The following is a 19,603-nucleotide window of genomic DNA, read 5'->3' as shown; positions in this document are numbered from 1 at the left end:
GCAGCTGCTAAATTCTGAATTGGGGTTCGATATACCTGAGTCGGCGGGAAGAGTTGACGTCGACTGGTGTCGGGAACTCGTTGCCGCGCGCGCTCGTCGAGTGCTCGCTGAAGGTTCTCCAGTCGAGTGCGCTCGGCCAAATTGGCCAGACGCGCCTCCTCCAAGGCACGAGCCTCGGGAGTTTCTCCTGCGATGGGAATACGCAGGGGATCCTCGTTCCTGCGGCGAAGCTCTTCTCTTTGCAGAGAGTCGAGTGGCTCGGGCTGGTACTCTTCGTAGCCTCGAGCAGGGTCGCCGCCATCGCCTGCTCCACCACCGCGGGCGAAGCCAGGAGGGCTGTGGGGCCCGTCGACCATCAAGATTTCCGCCGCTGGATCACTGCTTCCGCACTCGGATGCAGTCTCTCCGGAGCCAGTCGACTGATCGAACAAGCCGTAGAGAGATTCGTTGGGCTCGATTGCCGCAACTTGTGTAGTGGTCGACTGGCGAGCCACCGCGTGACTCACCCATCGCTGAAGCCTCGACCGGCCTGAGCGCTTGCGCTGGCGGGAGACCGGGAGGGTGGAAGACGGAGGAGCCGACCGATACTGGGTCGATGGCTGCCGCAGCAGAACGCCGCGGACACATGCGCGAAAATGCGTCGCACCGCGGACGGGGAGCGCATCCACGTCGAGTGGAGCCTCCTGGAGCCATGCGGAGTCGTCGGTGATGAAGGTGAGAGCGCCGAGACGGATCTCTTGGCCCTCGATCAAAACTCCAGCAGACACCATGATGAAAATACTCGGAAGAATCGCAACTTCTCCGAAAAATCGCTAAAACACCTGCCCCAAGGTGGGCGCCAACTGTCGTGGTTCTAAGCCTGACAGTAGAGTGGGGGGTAGGTATGAAGAGACAAGGTTCTAGCTATGGAGAGGTTGTAAGCACAAAGGATGTACGAGTTCAGGCCCTTCTCGGAAGAAGTAACAGCCCTACGTCTCGGAGCCCGGAGGCGGTCGAGTGGATTATGAACGTATGGATTACAAGGTGCCGAACCCCTCTGCCTGTGGAGGGGGGTGGCTTATATAGAGTGCGCCAGGCCCCCAGCCAGCCCACGTAGGAGAGGGTTTAAGGTGAGTTAAGTCTGGGGCGTTACTGATAACGCCCCACATAAAATGCCTTTACTATCATAAAGTCTACTTAATTACAGGCCGTTGCGGTGCAGAGTGCCTCTTGGCCTCCTGGTGGTCGAGTGAGTCTTCGTGGTCGAGTCCTTCAGGCCAGTCGAGTGAATCCTCGTTGGTCGACTGGAAGGCAACCTCTTCTAGGGATGTCCTAGGGTAAGTTACTTGGAACAGGTCCATGACCCTACCCTAGGTACATAACCCTATCAAAGCCCACTTCAATTCTTCTTCGCGGAGAAGTTCTTTCAGCCTCTTCTCCGCCTCATTTTTAACTTGGAGCTCGGTGGGCAACAACAACGCGGATTCAGCTTTTACGTCCAAAGCCTGTACAAGAGAGAGGAGCCTATCCTTCTCAATCTTATACACCCCACTTAGATGCTTGGCCCAACCCCGTAAGAAACTTCTCAAATGCCTAATTTTATTCTGCCAGCGCTTCATCGCCGTCCTTCCTCCAACACCCTTAGCCCACTCCCTGGCTATGATGTCTAAGAATCCCTCGCGTTCAAACTAGGCCATCTCAAAAGAGAAGGTGTTTTTGTTTCCTATATGGTTCGGCTCCCCTGAGTCCACGAACAAAGGTGTGTGATCGGAGATGCCCCGCGTGAGAGCTTGCACCGTAACAAGAGGGAACTTCTGTTCCCACTCCACGCTGGCGAGAACCCGATCCAGCTTCTCATATGTCGGGTTTGGCATAGCATTAGCCCAGGTAAACTGCCTACCAGTGAGCTCTATCTCCCTTAGATCTAAGCTTTCAATGATAGTATTGAACATAAACGACCACCTGTCGTCGAAGTTATCATTGTTTTTCTCCTCTCTCCTTCGAATGATGTTGAAATCACCCCCGACCAAAATCGAAGCTGTTCGGACCCACATATCCGAACCAGATCCGCCAGAAACTCCGGTTTAAGCTCGGGTTGGGCAGCACCATAGACCGCTACCAAAGCCCAGTTGAACCCATCAACTTTAGACCTAACTCGAAATTTTACCGCGAAGTCACCCATTACTACACTCCGGACTTCCATGGAATGACACCTCACACCCAGTAAGATGCCCCCCGATCTACCTCGTGGCGGGAGGCAATGCCAATCGAACTCAAGACCACCCACAAGAGAGGAAAGAAACTGAGGCGTAAAATTATCTCGACCGGTTTCCGATAGAGCAATGAAATCTAACCGATGTTCCAGAGAAGCTTCAGCAAGAAACCTTCTTTTAGCCAAGTCCTTCAGACCTCTGCTATTCCAAAAGATTCCTTTCATAGTTCATCATGGAATTTTTTAGCAGTCCGAATCCTAGCACTCCTACGAATTGCAGAATCGGGATAAATCTTTCGCTTCCACTTACACTTTGGCTTAGTGGGCTCCGTCACCCGGTCCTCATAACCGGATTGAACAGAGCCGACATCTGCATCATCTAAGGGCGCATCATCGCCCTCAGACTCCTGATTAGAAGGTGCTAGATCTGCACAAAGATTATTTAGCACTGTAACCCCTAACGCATCAATTTTCATCATCATTCATGGGTTTGACCGCAGCAAGATTACGAATAGTCTCTAAGGCCCGCTCCGCCTCTAGATCTAACATATCATTCACCGATTCGGAGATTTCAATATCAGTATCGCCTAGTGAAACTCCTAATTGGTTTGCATTATGAATAATGTCCTCCGGAGCAAAATGCAATAAAGAATTAGATATATTAACGGACATACCAGTAGTGATCGCAGCATCGTGAAGCTTGGCCGCCCTCATAGCGCACCGCTGCTGCATATCGTCCACCTCCGGAAGATCCAGAACGCGAGCACTCATCCGTCTCCCCGTCGAGACCGGGTCTGGGATACCGCCGAAGGTAACAACCTCCTCTCGAGAAGGAGGAAGCTGCGGGCTCCCAATGCCCTCGGACAAGTGCCCGGCGGGTAGGACAAGGGGCGGGACAACTGGGGCCACCTGCCCAGTCCCTCCTCCTGCCCCGCCCACCGGCACAGAGCGTATCGTCGAAGGCGCCGAGAAAGCGGTCCTCCTGACCGCAGACGAGGAAGGGATATCTAGGGCCGCCTGCCCCAGCCCTACCTCCCCCAGCGTCACGGGATCTGCGGGTGCCTCAGCCAGGACTTGAGGAGGAGGAGCCGAAGCCACCTGCCTCGGGCTCCCACTCCTAGCGCTGGCGGGCCCCGACGTAGCCGGCGTCATCGGCGTCGGTATAGGTAGAGACGAGAGCAAGGCCACTTGCCCTGACCCCAGTCCCCCAAGGCTCACCTCGGTCGAAGATGACAATGCCGGAGACACATCCATCGGTGAGGCTCGGGAAATAAGATCGACCTCCGGCTGTACAACCCGAACTGTAGTCCCCTCAAAGTCCAAGGAGGGAAGCGTGTGCTCATACACATCATCAGAGTCTACCCTATCGCTCCACATCTTGGGAGGCGCAGAGGCAGGTGCAAAGGACCCAAAACGCAGTGTCGTCGTAGGCACCGAAGGTGACGGTGTCGGCTCAACTCTGGTCCCCTCCCCAAGCAACTGAGCATCTGGGCGAGACCCTGTCGACCCCTCTCGAGCAGACTCGTCTGGCGCCCCCTGGCTCCTGCACCACCCTCACTCTCGTGCATATCAACATCATCCCCAGCAACCTCATCAGCAAACATCTCAACATCCTCAAACTCTATATCGAGCGGGAATACCTCTCCCCTATATGTCCAGTGGACCACATCAGGCACAAAATCAACATTGAGGACACTCACCAACATCCGAGCCACTCCATGAGCCCGAGTGAAATCCATATCCACTCTCTCCGTCTTTCCAACCATGATACCCTACTGGCTACAACTCGAACGTCCTGCAGAGGCTTAGATGGGGCTCCAGAAAAGCGCAACCAGATCTGCGTAAGCGGCTTTCCTTTAGGCTCCACCTTCGTCCACTTGTGAAACTCCAAAATACACTTAGTACCAGGAACTCTACACAAGCCGAAACTCAGTAGTCTCTGTAGATTCTCCACAGAGGGGAAATCCACCTTAAATAAATTAGCTTCGAGGCGGATCAGCTCCCACTGAAAATCCCCCGGTGCCAACTCCTGAAGCCTCCGGATAATCTGAACCTCAGTCACGTCTCCCTGAGTCGCTTTTACAATCCCAGTGGTCAGGCACTGTGTGTCCTCGGGGATCTCCCTCGCAGCCGAGGACTCAAAAAATAATAACTCTGCACAGTATAGCCCATACATATTCAGAGCTGGAGCCTGGTCACGCACTAACGGGCACTCTCTCGAATCATGTGCGAGCTTGCCACACGAGTCACACAGCTCTGCAACACACTCTGCAATAAAGTGGCCCTTCTCACCACACCGGTAACACAGCATCCTTTCCTTCTTGCGCGCCCACTTGGCCGCCCTCTCGGAATCAGACCTGTCTGACACTTCACTTACAGCCCCAGGCACCGAAGCATTAACATTTGCCAGGGCCGTTACCACCTCCATCGCCTGAGGAGGAAGATCCATAGACTGACCAGAATCTGTCTCAACCGCAGTAGCCACCTGGTCAACAGCAGCCGGAGGCGGAGGCTGTCGACGAAACCTCCCACGGCCACCACCCCGACCACCCCGATGTCCACGGTATCCGCCTCTCTGGCGGTGGTCCGGACCGGATGCCCCCTCAACAAAGCCACCAGGAGGTCCAAGGAATGGTCTCTCTACAGACCCGTCACTCTGCCATGTATAGCCTCGGCCTCCACCGGTCGACGAGGAACCACGGTGATGTCCGTCTCCATATGCATCCACACCATCATCACCCAACTGACCACGGGGCGACTCAAAGGACTCTCGAACTGTCGATTCTTTCGTATGCTGCGGAGGCCCCGACCGATACTGAGCCGGCCTCGCGGCATAGTGCGGCGGCGGAGTAGCCCGGGGCGGAGCACCACCCGGGACCGGCACCACCGGTCGAGGGCCAGACCCGCCGCCACGACCCATGGTAGAAGCCCCCGGCTGCTGTGGCCCCGGAGGCCGCAGCCCTGTGAAGCCCCCTCTGCCCGCGTGAGAGCCTGGCGGCCTGGCAGGCGTTGGTCCCGCGGGTAGAAGACCGGCCGGTCCTCCACTTCCAGTAGGTACCACCGGCGGCCCGGCCGTCGCAGGCACAGGCGGCCGCATCCCGTGGTTGGCGCCAGTCCGTCCCGTAGGGGTGAGAACGCCACGCCCGGCGCCTGGAACAACAGTCCCAGCACCGGCTGCGCCACGCCCTGCACCAGGGGCCCCTCGGCCGGCACTCCCAGGCGGCGGCTGCGGCCCGACTGCCCCAGCCCTGCCCGCAACCGCATGGGGCTTCGCTGCCGGCGTTACACCCGAGCCTCGACCAGTCATCACGCGCAGCGGGGGAATCCGGTGAGCGCGGCCAGAACCGCACGGTAGTAGGAAAGGCGTCCCGCGCCGACGAACCCTAGGCGCAGACGTAGAACCACACGCGTACGACGAGTCGATCACGTCCGTGCATGCAGCGCTAGCATCAATGCATGTGGCTCCCTGTATGGACTGGGCCTCATACCCAACCATATCTGGCCCACCTAGCAAGGCGTCAGCTTTGGTGAAACAGGCCCAAACCGGCCCAGTAGTTCGTTCAAGCGCTCGCTGCGAGCCTCCCGGATCCCGCTCGGCGTCCGCGACTTTCCCGCAGCCGCCGCCGCCGGCAGTGATCCAGCTCTCGACCGGCGAGATGCCCTACTCTTCTCGACCATCGTCCACGAATTCGGATGAATTAAATCGAAAAGCGTGAGGTTTGGAAGGCGTACCTTAGGGATGGGGCCCTTCCATGGCCGGACCGCCGTTGCCGCCGTTCTCCGGTGAACTACACGGCGTGCCATCTCGTTCCTCTCGTCCGGCTGTAGCCCGATCCGTGCCGGATCCTCCACCGGCAGAACCGAGTCTACAGTTGTGGCTACATCATCCTCGGAGTAACCTGCGTGAAATAAATCGAAAATCAAATCCGATGGAGTAGGCGACGCCGGTGAACCTCCTGGATCCTCGCCGTCCCCGTCGGCATCCTCGTCGTCTGAGTCCAATAAAGCCCAGAAGCGGCCGCCTACGCCTGCCCGTTCCGCCGCCGTGGGGCGGCGCGTCTCGGTGGTCGCCCCCGTCCCGCTCAGCGGTCTCTGTTGTGGACGAGCTCTGGCAAGCAATCTCCGGCAAGCAATCTCCGGCAAGCAATCGGTCGGCGGGATCTCCCCCGATTCCGGCGGCCCAGCCGCGGATCTGCAGCTCCTGTCGCCGACCGATGGCGCACGCGTGTCTCCTCCCTCAACGGCGGCCCGGCCGCGGATCTGCAGCTTCTGGCGCCGACCGATGGCGCACGCGTGTCTCCTCCCTCAGCGGCGGCCCGGCCGCGGATCTATGGAGCGCCGGAGAACGGAGAAAGGCGGCGCCGCCCGCCCGCTGCGGCCTTGGATGCTGCCGCCGGGACGGAGCGCAGAGGCCAGAGGGGCAAGGAACGAACGCAAGACGCCAGATGCCTACGCCGCCGCGCCGCCGGCCGCCACGGCCATGCCATACATTGTGTGTGTGTGTGTTTTGAGTTTCTCTTTCTCATAGGTCGGATTATGTTTATCTAGGCGTTGTGATCTACCAGAGTAAAAATCATGGTTCTCCAGTAATAAGTACCCCCTCCATTTCAAAATATAGTGCGCCCACGTTTTCCGAGATCCAACTTTGATCATAAATTTAACCAACGAGATCAACTGCGGCGAGAGAAAAAATTATATAATTGAAAACTTCTTTCGAATATGAATCCACTGATATAATTTTTGCTCCCGCCGCAATCGATCTTGGTAGTTAAATTTACGGTCAAAGTTGAAGCACGGAGATAGATGAAGCACTACATTGTGGAATGAAGGGAGTAATATAACAGAGCCTTTCTGGCTGTACAAAAATGCCTGCTTCAGCTAGTTACCATTCCCTTGAGAATAGTTGCCTCCATTGAGAAAGGAGACTCCTCAGTCCTCGGGAGAATAATGACTTAGACCATGCGGAACCAAATAACATAAATGGCACAATTGAAATCAATACAGCGAAGTGTTTAAGCAACCTCTCTCTTCTGAACAAGGAACTGTTGGTACGATCTTGGTTGGACAACATAGTTTGGGATCCCAGTTTGGACCTGAAAGGCGATCAGATGCATTTTGAGATTTTAGATGAGAAGAATGGGGATCACCTCCGCTCTTATGCTCATGCGATGATTGTTATTCAGTCAATGAAGACTGCGACAGTGGAAAATTTTAGCTATTACAACCAAGCAATTACATTGGATGGCCAATTCAACATTTATAGTGACAAATTTTATTCCAACAGGAAGATGTCACAACAAGCTAAATCTCATACTTAAAAGCGTTCTTCAATGAAGCCAAAGCTGGGCACGTACGAGTCTCTCCTTCCATACCATATCATTCCACATCTATGATCTTGTTTTGGATTAATTAACTTGTATCTGATGAATCTCGCAATCTTTATATGCTTATTTCATCACGGTGATAATTATTGCACATGGGGTGACATGTTTTTTAAAATCGGGTGTCAGATCATTTCAAATAATTCAACTGAAATAGTGTGGCATATCAGTTTGTCTTCAGTTCTTCATCGTTAATGTATAGTCAAGTGAGCGACCAGCAGTTCTGTTGTCCTGGGGAAGTATCTCTACTCCTAATGGACGAATTGGTTGAATAGTCCCACCCACTTTCAACCAGTTTATTTTCAACCGGTTTATTTTCAATCGGTTTTTCTTCGTCCCACCTCCCACCAGCCCCTCCCACCGGTTTTTCTCTTTTCTCGTCTGACCGGCAATACCCAACGTATTTATGGTAATCAATCATAATTAATCCACGTATAGTAATAAATCAATCCAGGTATGGTAAGGTCATAACTCAGGAAATTTTGAATATGGTAATTATATGGTAATAAATTTAAATTACCCCAAAGACTATCAATCCAGGTATGGTAAGGTCATAACTCGGGAAATATCGAATATGGTAATAAATTTAAATTACCACCAGGTATGGTAAGGCTATCCACGTATAGTAATAAATCATATAGTAATAAATCATAATTAATCCACGTATAGTAATAAATCAATCCAGGTATGGTAAGGTCATAACTCAGGAAATTTTGAATATGGTAATTATATGGTAATAAATTTAAATTACCCCAAAGGCTATCAATCCAGGCCGTATGGTAAGGCCATAACTCGGGAAATATCGAATATGGTAATAAATCAGCGATCCGTCCGCATTACTAGCTCATCCGATAAATCAGCGATCGAGTAATTAAACCGTGCAGTAATTAGTACTCCCTTCGTATATGGAAGGAACCGCCGGAGTATTCCATAGATTAGCCACAGGATTTTGGCAATCTTGCTGTGGCATCTCGGATTTCGGAAATCACGCGCCCGCAGACGCCGCCGTGCCCCCCCTGCAACCACCGCTGGAGTCGGATGCGAACGCGATCGCAATCGCGACGTGTATATATATACAAGGACGTACTACGTGCACAAGGGCCTGTAAGCAAACCCCAGTGCTCCTGATCACCATGCATTTCTTCCAGGTCGTCATGGCGTGGATGTTCCCGTGCGCCATGTGGGCGGCGATGGTGCCGGCCGTGGCGACGGCAGCGACCACGGACGGCGCTTCGAGCGTTGAGCAGGGCAGCTCCTCGTCGCCGGCATTCGGCCCTGTCGACGCTAAGGTGGCCTCCGACCCGGGCTCCTCCCCGGCATCGAGGTCGTCCACCTCCTCCTCCTTGCTCGGCGCCCGAAGCAGCTCGTCGAACAACGCGTGCTCACCGGTGAGGGAGGGCGGTGACACGGCCGCACGGAAGGGCCACGCGCTAAGGCGGTGCCTGCGCAGGTTCGCCAGAAATCTGCAGCACGCCGGTGCTGCGGACGAGCGGCCAGACGGGCACGGGAGACGGAAGGGCCGGGCAACGAAGCCGGACGGGAGGGTCGCCGCCGGCGAGGACGGCACCGCCCGGGCGAGGGAGGAGGCCGTCGCGAGCGCGATCGCCTACTGCAAGGAGTCGAGCCGGCAGCGCTGCAGGCCGCCGTTGGCTCCCTCGCCCTGCTTGGACGGCTGGCTCCTCGTTCGTCCGGAGGAGAAGATCGGCACCAGCGCCACGAGCGCCGTCTCGCCCTGCGAATGCGAGGCGCAGGGCACCTTGAGCGCCGCCGCCCCCCACCACGGCCACGCGGCCTGCGATGGTACGTGTTGTCAACCGATCCGTCGGTCGATCTGCTCTGCTGCACCCGTGCACGTCTAAACCGTCGTTGATCTCCTTCGTGCAGCAGAATGCGGCGGCGGCAGGCCGTCGACGGTGGAAACTCGGCGAGGTCCAGCCGGGGAGATGGAAAAGGGTGACGCTGTCGACGGGCTTGACGGGGACGTCCTTAGGATAACGAGTTACTTCGCCGCCAAATATGTGCGCGCGGTGCGCCATTGAAGAATAGCTCGGGGTCCGTCTCACATGAGGCGAAGCAAACAATTTTTCGTAATCTAGAGAACCTTGTCTTACGTATCTTCGATCTTGTATGATCTGTCCATATCAGTGTGCGAGTAGTAGTAATATGATTGTAGTAAGATCTGTCCATATCAATTGTCGATCTTATTCTTATATGATATGATGGCTTGCAGCGTTCCTAAGATCTAACGAGAATCTCCTGGAGTTAACGACACAATCGTTCGATTGTTTCTGAATCAGACTGCAATTTTGAAGCTTAATTGGCAAAGGAGTTAAGATATAGACAATCCTATTTATTCGAACTAGCTTTGCTGAATCGAAAGAAAAGAAACAACTTGGATTCAATCAAAAGAAATTAGAAGATTTTAGTACTGGCATGTATTCACCTCAATCAAAAGAAACTAGGTCACCACTATATGCTCTGTTTGTACTCTACACATGAGGAATATATTCACCTTTAACTTTTTTTTTGCGGAAATAAGACTTTCATTCATCAACCACGGTCATTACACTCCAGATTTTACATAGAGCGTGAATTCCATCCGGTGCATGCCCATGCACGTTGAATTATCAAATGAGTATAAAGTTGGTCTTTTTTTAACTACTACACTCCAGATTCTCGAGCATGGAGATAGGCGAGTTGTAGACCAAGAGCTGGTACAGATATAGGCGAGTTGTAGACAAGAGCTGGTGGGCAGCAAGAAACGCATGCACACCAAAGAACAAATCTGAGTCACATGCCTACTTCTATTGGTTTCTACAAAGAGCGGCTAGCTTAGATCTTAGACCAGTCGGTCACTGTCGAGGTCGCCAAGGTGATCTTACAGCACCGCCATGGGGATTTCTCATATGATTTTATGTAGGCAAGCCGCAAGCGGTGGTGGTGATTGGCTGGGTGGTGTCGCTGCCTTGGGAAGAGACGAAGTGATGGTAAAAGTAAGCAGGATCCGATGATTCTTCCGTGGGGATAGCCAAAGTGAAGATGTCGACTACAGACTCGTCGCAGACTTGCAGTGAACCTGGATGCGGCGAGCCTGATTTGTGGATCGATGGCGGGTCTTGACTTTGTTAGACTGGGATTGGATGGTTGCGGAGGGTGGTGTGCTTGGTTGGGTTCCCATGGAAGAATGTGGCCTCCTCGTGGATCTGGTCATGCCCATCCTAGAGAATATTGTGTCCCTAGCTCCCTCGAGGAGCAAGGACAGTGCAAGCGGCAGCAGGGGGTAGGGGTAGATGTGGGGAGGGATGTCGGCGGCTGCTCGAGGTCATCATGATGAAACCCTTGACGTCCCATCTTTATCAATGGAAGTGGAAGAGCACGAAGTTGAGATTGGATAGGAGTTTGAGTTCTTTTTGGCACCGATCGGTTCCCCACTTTAGAGATGTATTTTTTTTGCGTGCGAGCAAACAGTGGGTTGATTCTAAAAAGGATAGGCACTTTTCAACAGAAGTGCATGACGGACCAAAAATATGATCTCATTTTATTCGTTTGATAGATATCGTATTATTCGTTGTTGTTCGTTCGGTGAAATTTCCTAATATTTGATTGTTGTGTTTCTAACTAGAGCACCCCATAATCACCCAATATGAGGGGATGATAAATGAAAGATACTGATTATAAATTTTGAAGAGCCCGTGGCAACGCACGGGCGTTATACTAGTTTCTGTAATGTGCCACTGCCCACTGTCTTGCTGGACTTTTGTTTCTTTAACTGGGCTTCTTATTCTACTGTTCTACGACCTTATACTATAATATAAGATGAATTTCCTGCTTATTTTGGAGATCAATAGTTTGATATAGTCCGAGCTTGTTACAGTTGCTCGTATGCTATAGGAACAAAACACTACTCTGGAACTTTAAATTTTCGAGTTCAGATTGTAATTCTGGTCAGATGCATTTTCTATCAGTTTCTCCAGTCGAGAACATTCGATTCTCTTTGTGAGGCTTGGCTCCTTATGATTCACATGTTTACACTCTTGTTCTTAGCGTTATTTAGCAAGTGTATTTTTCTGGGGCTTTAGTTATCAACTTATCATGTGTAGCTCACCTAATGAACGTTATTCTTGTTTTTCATTTGCTGACTTCATTCCTAGTAAGCTTTATCAACTTTCACGCAGTAATGAAGTTACAAATTTCCATATACAAAAAGCTAAGTGGTACCCCCATCCAAAACATTAACATGTGCATCAAAGGCACTCGCTCGCGCGTGCCATGTCATCAGGTCGATCGGGTGTTAGGGGTTGGCGAGGAGAAAAAACAGATCGAGAAATAGAAGATGGTCGATTGGGCAGCGGCCAGATAACGCCTCCACTGCTTTCTCTTCCCCAAGAAGCAAACCCTCACCTCCCAGGTTCACATGCAACCTTCGCTCGTCTCCTTGTTTCTCTCCTCCGCCTCTTCCTCCGGGTGTACTTGCGGCTGCAGTGGGATGGGAGTAAAGGGGGCGAGCAGGATGGGTGGCCAGCTGATTTCTTCGAAGGATCTGGAGCCCAGGGGCGACGCCGGTGAGTAACCAACCAGTTTCTCAATCCTTCTTCCCATCCACTTCTGATATGTCATTATGCCCATCTTGCGGAGGACCGGGAGTGGGGGCGATGGCCAGGCCTGGTGGTGACGGGACGATTTAGTGGTCGGAGGCGCTGCATCGGATGCCAGTCAGTCTGCAACGACGCCGCGCTCGTCGCCGCCGTCGACTCCAGCGCCAGTGTGCCCCTAGGCACCTCCCGCGCCAAGGTCTATTTCCTTCCTCCCCCTCGCTCCCCTCGCTCCCACCCTCCCTCCCTCCATTGTTCTGTGTTGAATTCATTCATCATGGTTGCTGCTCGCGCCTGTTCATATTGATTGGATCGGGTCGATGGCTGCCGCAAATCATTGGCATTAGCGTTGACATCAATTGGATCGGTTCTTGCGTGCAATGCAGAATCAGATTTTGCCTTCCGGCTTGGGAAGCATCTATCTCTAGGATCTGTGCCATGTTACAAAACCTGAACTTGAGTTGTTTTTCAGTTAACTGAAACACACCAGAGAGGTTTCAGACTTTCAGTTAACTGAAGTAAAGTTAAATTGATTGACTATTTATACAGGTACTCGTTGTGATTAGGGTAAATCGTAACAACAGTTTAGCTTTCCAATTTTCGTCCTTATAGCTGCATGAGTTACCGAAGTAACTGATTGTTCCTATTCCTTAACCTGAACTGTAGGTTCTTTATGTGGCACACACCTGAACTCACTCAAGTTGATTCGCTGAAAGAAACCTAACTTGTCGGAACAGATACTGATTTAGGAATTCTAGCATTAGTTTACCTCTATCCCCTTACCACCGTGGTCGAGTTACATTGCGGATTTGAGCTTCAACTGTTCCGAGCTTATTGAACTCTCATGCGATTGATGCTTGTACGTTCACTGCATTTCCCCCTTCCTCTCCATCCGCTCTTGCCTGCCCGTCGTCTCCTTCATGTCCCAGCCTCTACATTTTCCCCTTCCTCTCCATCCGCTCTTGCCTGCCCGTCGTCTCCTTCATGTCCCAGCCTCTACATTTTCCCCTTCCTCTCCATCCGCTCTTGCTTGCCTGTCATCTCCTTCATGTCCCAGCCTCTACATTTTCCCCTTCCTCTCCATCTGCTCTTGCTTGCTTGTCGTCTCCTTCATGTCCCAGCCTCTACCATGTCATCCTTGCCGACGAGCTCGGCCTCTGCGGCAGCAGCCCCATGGTCGCCGGTATGTGGAACGAGAATGTCCAGTTGTTCTTCAACACTAACAAAGGTCCCTTGTTCTTTTCCTATAGATGAATGTTTCATTCATTGATAATTTGCAGTGCATGTCTATCATAATTCTGTAATTTATTTGTTCTTTGGACTAATGCATTGTTATAAAAAATAACTATTGAAGTCACATCTTGGAGACTACTCTGTTCTAGAATGCATGATGGAAGGTACATGAGATCGTTAGTTTATTATCTGGTCTTTCACACCCATTGACAGTGATCTCATTTGAAGGTTGGAGGGCCGGGTCTCCTCAGAATCATTTGAGATCATCACACCAGTTTCTTCTAAAGCTGTATTTGAAGCTAAAAGGATGGTGCTTCTGTTCTTTGATTGATATTTTATCCCAGCATCATCGGAAACTAACTACTTGATATTTTGGTCTGCTATCTTACCTGTACTTGTCCCTTCAGATATATGGCACTCATTTTATTTCAAAAACAAAGTTGATTGATTGAGGAGCTGCAGACTATCTCAGTTTGCATATGCTTTCAGTGTCGAAAATAATTTAGCCATGTACATGTTTGAAACTGTAGTTAATAGCTTCATCTAAATATTGATCTGTTGTGTTATTGCAGGGAAGAGATGTGAAATGCTCAACTTAGGAGGGAGCATAGACAAGGTATCCCACACTTCCCATCCTCCTCCTATAGCAAAGGAACATCCAACCTGTCATGTGTCGCTCACTAACTAATAAACAGGAATCTGACGTTGGAAAGAAACAACTGGATATCAAAGCAAAAGGATCACGTCTCCTCTTAGAAATCAGCTAACTATTCTAATTCTGGAGACTCTTATGGCCCTAGATCTGCCAGGCAGTTGCAATTGTTGTTTTAGTCAAACTAAAAAAATGTTTACTTTGCAGTGTAAGCGGACCCTTTAGCAGGAGAGCAACACAACTGCTAGCTTCCCTGTAAGTTCAATGTGTTTCTTAACTGTAAAGATCATTTCCTTATCAAGTCATTCTCAATGTGTGTTATTTCATTCTGGTGCCTGCAGGCGGCAGTACAGGAGATGGATACGAAGTCCTTGGAGGGTCAGAATACAAAGCTCTACTAGGTGATGGAGCTGGAGAAGTTGAGTACTTCCAGTCTCTTGACGAACGAATCATTAAAATGAAGGTGTTTTGCTGATACTCTTCAGTTTGGTTGCTCCATGATTAAAGCTAATTGACTTCCTTTTTTAATTCTCATGGAGAAATACATATACGTTACTTTCAGTGATTCCATGTAGAGTATTAAGAAGCTGAACACCTTTCTTTGCAGGGAGTTTCTGATCCTATTAAATGTCATTGCGGACTGGAGTACAATGTAGAACTAGGCAGGGATGCCATGGGTGCAAGATGAACTCACTATATAGATGACCACAGGTCCAGTGTGTTTAAAGTATGCATATGTGCGGCTGCCGTATGTACAGCTGGACAACTCCACATAGAGAAACTGGATAAAGTGCCAGTGCCGCAGGAGCAAAACAGCGCCCCAGATGAAGCCAACACGGACGACAATTAACTTCTCTGACCTTAATCACATTAATGAGTGAACTTTCTTGTAATCCTTTTTCCTGACATTATAAGGCAATGGCTTAGCCTGATATTTTGGTAGTTGTGTAACTTGAAACATGATGCTAAGCCGAACAATTTATTGTCCTTTTTCCGCATGATATCACATTTTGATAGTTGCAAAGCCTAAACTATGATGTTTTTGCTACTGCTGTAGTCCCTAATGAAATTGTGAGATAATGTAGTTAAGCTAAGTTTCTTTTGTTTCAATAAAACAGATGTCGGTAGTTGCATAAGTTGAACCATGATGCTTGTTAAGCTAATCTCATTGATTGCACTCCCAAAAATCACAGGAGCCATTCAGAAAAAGGTATGGTAGTATTAGAAATTGATCGTGTAATGTACTGATTCAGACAGCTGACTAAAATGTTAATTGTGACACTACAGATTAGTAGAGTTCTTTACTGTTGAAATTTCTGAGGGGATTTATGGAAGGTTTGTTTATCTCTCCTCCCATTCCGAATTTCAGTTTAACATTTCTAGCACTGGCATTTTTCCTCAAAAGTATTTTTGTCTGCTTTCGTGGTAAGCATACTATAGGTAGTATTCCATTATCACTGATATTTTCTAGTTATAGTTGTACTTCTAATACAATTTGTACAGAAATATGGTTGTTGAGTAGCATATTTTCTTACTAGAAGGTACTTGTGTTCCCACTGAATGAACTGAATGCTTATTTTTTGTTCACAAGCTCCAACATTTTCGCCAATATGGAAACAAAGTATGTTGTGGGGAGTGGGATGTACTACAAACTGATCTAAAATAAAGAAAGAGCAATCTTTGGGTGACAATTAGATTCATGATGGAGACCCAATGCAGATTGTCTTTGCTTTCCATTTGTTTCTTATTCTTGTCATCTGACGTTATATGCTTTTGTCTTGAATTACATGGAAGGTCAACATGACCTCACCTACATAAATGTTTCTTTTGTTATGTTTATTAATGTATGGATGCCTACTGACCCTAAATATAATTGGTTAAAATGTTTCCCAATGAAGTTTCTATGCTATATAAGAAAGTTGGTTTGAAATATTTGAAGTCATATTCTATTTTACAGGTTACTTGTATAGTTTCATAGCTGATTCAGTTGCATTAGTTCAGAACAAGTGTTTGTATCTAAAGCAAAGATAGCATATTCATCTATATTTAGATAACTGTACATAAGTGTCATTAAGGATTATAAGCAAGATAAGTGCGCCCCGGACCACCTCAAGAGACGCGCCCGGGGCGCGTCCCAACCACTAGTGAAAATAAACGTGCTGCTGAGTTGCAAGGAGCTGCTTTGCCGTCATGTGTCAATGACTGTTATAGTAATGACTTTGGGAGGAAAAGGAGTGAAACTTCTCGTCAACGCCAAGGAAACTCCACTATCAGTAAAATCAAAAGCTTCCAAGAAAGTAGGCTAGTAGTCATTCATTATACTATTTCTGTCCTGTTTATTTTTCTAGTTTAGAAGGCCAGCAATAGTTACTTTATGAAGCTTAACTTTACTCCAAGCAGAATTCAGACCATCTGAAAAAATTAAATTGTTTGGCTATGGAAAAGAACTTCAGGATGCCATCTCTTTGGCCATGCAAAACGTGCGACCAAACTTTATTCTGCATGTTATTTGCACTGAAGTACATCTATAGCCAAATGAACTGTGACCGGTACAATATGTTTGTCGTCATGACACCAATATAAATGGATAGAGTATGATATGAATGGATCAACGACGGTATTACTGATATCAGTCAAAACAATACGCTCATGCCTTTTCATGAGTTCCTTAAAAATATATTGATTCCATTAATAAACGGATTACGAGGACAACATGTCCCTCTCTCAATTGAAACAAGGATCAATGGAGGATCAATAAGATTCAAGGTGCAACATAATCAAATAATCAAATAAGGCGAGATCAGGGAGTTTAGCAAAGCAGCTACTTGCCTTGATACGCCGATGACATAAACCTTGATATCAGTATTATCCTAACTGATCGACCAGGCTCGCTACTCCTCTGTATTGGGTCAATATTTCTTGCTAAACGATATCTACTCCTTCATTACACATGAAAGCATTCTTTGTTGGTCTCTCCGCCTCTCTTTCTTTCCTTCACACGCCATGCACTTCTTTGAATCTCTCTTCTCTCTTTCACGCTCTCACTCTCGGTGATGAGGATGTGCAAAGCGAGCACCAGTAGCTATTTATAGATATGGTGAGTCCAGAGTGACTCAGCTGAGCTGATCTTGAAGCAAACAATCATCTGGACGTACTCTACCTATTGTGTGGCATGCATTCATTGGTCTAGGTGGAGTACCAGGGTAAAAGATCAAGCTGCAATGGCCTTTGACCCTTGCCCCTTGACCCTTCGAGCTGCTGCCCCTTTTTCTTGTGCAAAAGCCAAACAAACCTGGCCACTATACAAAACCTCCACGTAGCAATTTATTTGTCCTAAATAAATATCTAAGGGTGCTGCCAGCACAGCCTAGCTTCATCTAGTACCAGGCCACGCTCTCTCATGATTATACATGCATGTACTCCCTTCGGTCTTTTTTAGTTTGCATATAAGATTTGACTGAAGTCAAGCTTTGTAAAATTTAACCAACTTTATAAAAAAAGTATCAACATTCACAATCTGAAATCAATACCAATATATGTGTCATGACTTAAAGTTTAATATTGTATAACTTTAGCATGGCAGATATTGATATTTTTTCATATAAATACGGCCAAACTTTATGAAGTTTGACTTCAGAACATTCTAATATACAGAGTAAAAAGAACCAAAGGGAGTATGTACCAGTTGAAATGAGTCAACCCAATCTTTGCTTCTCTTCCTCTCTTACACGTGTGATTGATTCACTAGTGTACTCCCTCCGTCCAGCCAATTTTCGTGTTTTGACTCTTTGCACAAAGTTTAACTGAATCTGACCCTTGTTCGAAAATATTTCAGAATCTGACCCTTTTACCTATCGCCATAGTCTTTGGCGGTAGAATTACACAGCCTACCGTCACCGACCTTGGCGGTAGGACTTAACTGTGTCATGAAATGTTGAAAATACCCTACCGCCAACCCTACCGTCATGGTCGTCGGCGGTAGGCTAAAGATGGATTGGGTTGAACCTCAGAGTCATTCAAAATTTGATAAACCTCATTTTCGGAAATAGAAATTCAATTTAAAAGGATACCTAAACTAAATAAGGCCTCAGAAATCAAAGCATAAAAAAAGGCGGGGCTGGCTAGCACTGTTGCGTGATCGTGCAATGCTGACTCTGACATGGTCACTTGCAGTCACTTTCTGTACAGTCACTTCATATTCTTTACCACCCTACGGCCCTACATGATCCCTCCATCCACAAGTGATTCTGTGAAGAATAGGTGATGGTATGGGCTAGCAGCAGCATGCTAGGAAGCACTAGTTATGACATTTAACACATTGCTTTTCTTTCCTGGCATGGATGGACGGACCTGTGTGAAGGGAATTTTTGTTCAAAACGACCATCTCCTAACGAAATTGATAAAAAAAAAGACTCTCTCTAAATGAAATTGACAGAAGAGATCATCCCAACTGTGATGGCAAGCACGCCAGCCGACACGTGTCACCTGACGCCACGCAGGCAGGCGGCAGCCCCTGCCACCAGAAAGTCAGGCGGCAGCTCGGGGCACCTGACGCCACGCAGGCAGGCGGCAGCCCCTGCCACCAGAAAGTCAGGCGGCAGCCCGAGCGTCACAGAAAACCAGCGTCGCAACGGAAGACAAAAGGCACAAATTTGACCTCAGGTTGAAACTATTTCACAAACTAAACTGTTCTTGAAAGTATTTCATCCGGCTAACCTTTAATGTGCAGCGCTTGACATTAAGGCGCTGCACTCTACTGTGTAACGCCTAACACTTAGGCGCCACACTGTGCAGCGCCTAGCTCTAAGAAGTTGCACTACACTGTGCAGCACCTAGCTGTAAGGAGTTGCACAGTAGAGTGCAGCGCCTTGTTGTCGAGCGCTGTACAAAAGGGTCAGTAGTGTAAAATATTTTCAAAAACAGTTTAGTTTGTGAAATATTTTCGCTTTAAGGTCAAATTTATCAATTTTACCGCAACGGAACGGGGGCATGCATGTGGTCCTTGCCGCCTAGTGGCACGGCGGCAGGACTGTTCCTGCCCTGCGTTGCATTTCATCTGTGTTGCGTTTTGTTTGTGTTTTTGTCTGCTGCGTTTCATGTATTTTTTTAATGTCACAGATTCGTATGGTCCATGATGTTGACTCCTATGCACATTCGTCTGAATTTAGTCATTTTTTGTATTATTATTTTTGCTAAATGATCTCTTGAGGTCCTTATTTCACCCTCTGACCTTTAAAAAATATATGTCATCGTCTGAACCCTCTTCACCCCGGATCTACAGGCATCTCAGTTGCACACAGCGGCGCTGTCCGCGAAGGCGTCTTTGACCGACGACGACGACCGTCGCCCGTGTGACAGCCATCAAACACGTCCAATCAGAAAGCGCCAGTCAGCTGGATGAGCCGGACTTGTGCGCATGACCCTGTTATCGCAGGGTCGGACCGTCTGATATAGCCAACTACCGGTGGGTGGGATAACTGCATTAATGTGTGGCTGAATCATTATGAGCCATAGTTGCACGTAGTCGCGCCTATTTACCAGGTGTTTAGAGCAT

At 48.9% G+C, this 19,603-nt stretch overlaps 1 protein-coding gene and 1 long non-coding RNA gene across 4 annotated transcripts in view; one reads left to right on the top strand and one right to left on the bottom strand.

Annotated features, from left to right (window-relative positions):
• Positions 1–17,100, bottom strand: part of LOC123148751 (uncharacterized) — a 31,035-nt gene extending 13,935 nt beyond the window's left edge. The window contains exons 1-3 of one of the 2 annotated variants that reach the window (XM_044568240.1): positions 16,879–17,094; positions 7,213–7,284; positions 5,924–6,090 (exon numbers count right to left, since the gene is read on the bottom strand). In XM_044568240.1, coding sequence (XP_044424175.1) covers positions 5,924–6,090; positions 7,213–7,284; positions 16,879–16,897 — 258 coding nt within the window. In that variant the 5' untranslated portion in view covers positions 16,898–17,094. Of the gene's footprint in view, positions 1–5,923; positions 6,091–7,212; positions 7,285–16,878 lie in introns of both variants that reach the window. The other variant, XM_044568241.1, reaches the window with a different exon arrangement.
• Positions 11,908–15,097, top strand: LOC123148752 (uncharacterized). Of its 2 annotated transcripts, XR_006474107.1 has the most exons (6): positions 11,916–12,134; positions 12,208–12,363; positions 13,970–14,013; positions 14,257–14,304; positions 14,391–14,512; positions 14,657–15,097. It is a non-coding gene; the product is annotated as an uncharacterized lncRNA (long non-coding RNA). The 2 variants fall into 2 exon arrangements; XR_006474106.1 differs by having other exon boundaries at positions 11,908–12,363.
• Positions 17,101–19,603: the final 2,503 nt, after the last annotated feature.

Source organism: Triticum aestivum, chromosome 7A, assembly GCF_018294505.1.
Source record: "Triticum aestivum cultivar Chinese Spring chromosome 7A, IWGSC CS RefSeq v2.1, whole genome shotgun sequence".
NCBI classification, from domain to species: domain Eukaryota; kingdom Viridiplantae; phylum Streptophyta; class Magnoliopsida; order Poales; family Poaceae; genus Triticum; species Triticum aestivum.
This window is presented reverse-complemented; position numbering and strand designations above follow the sequence as displayed.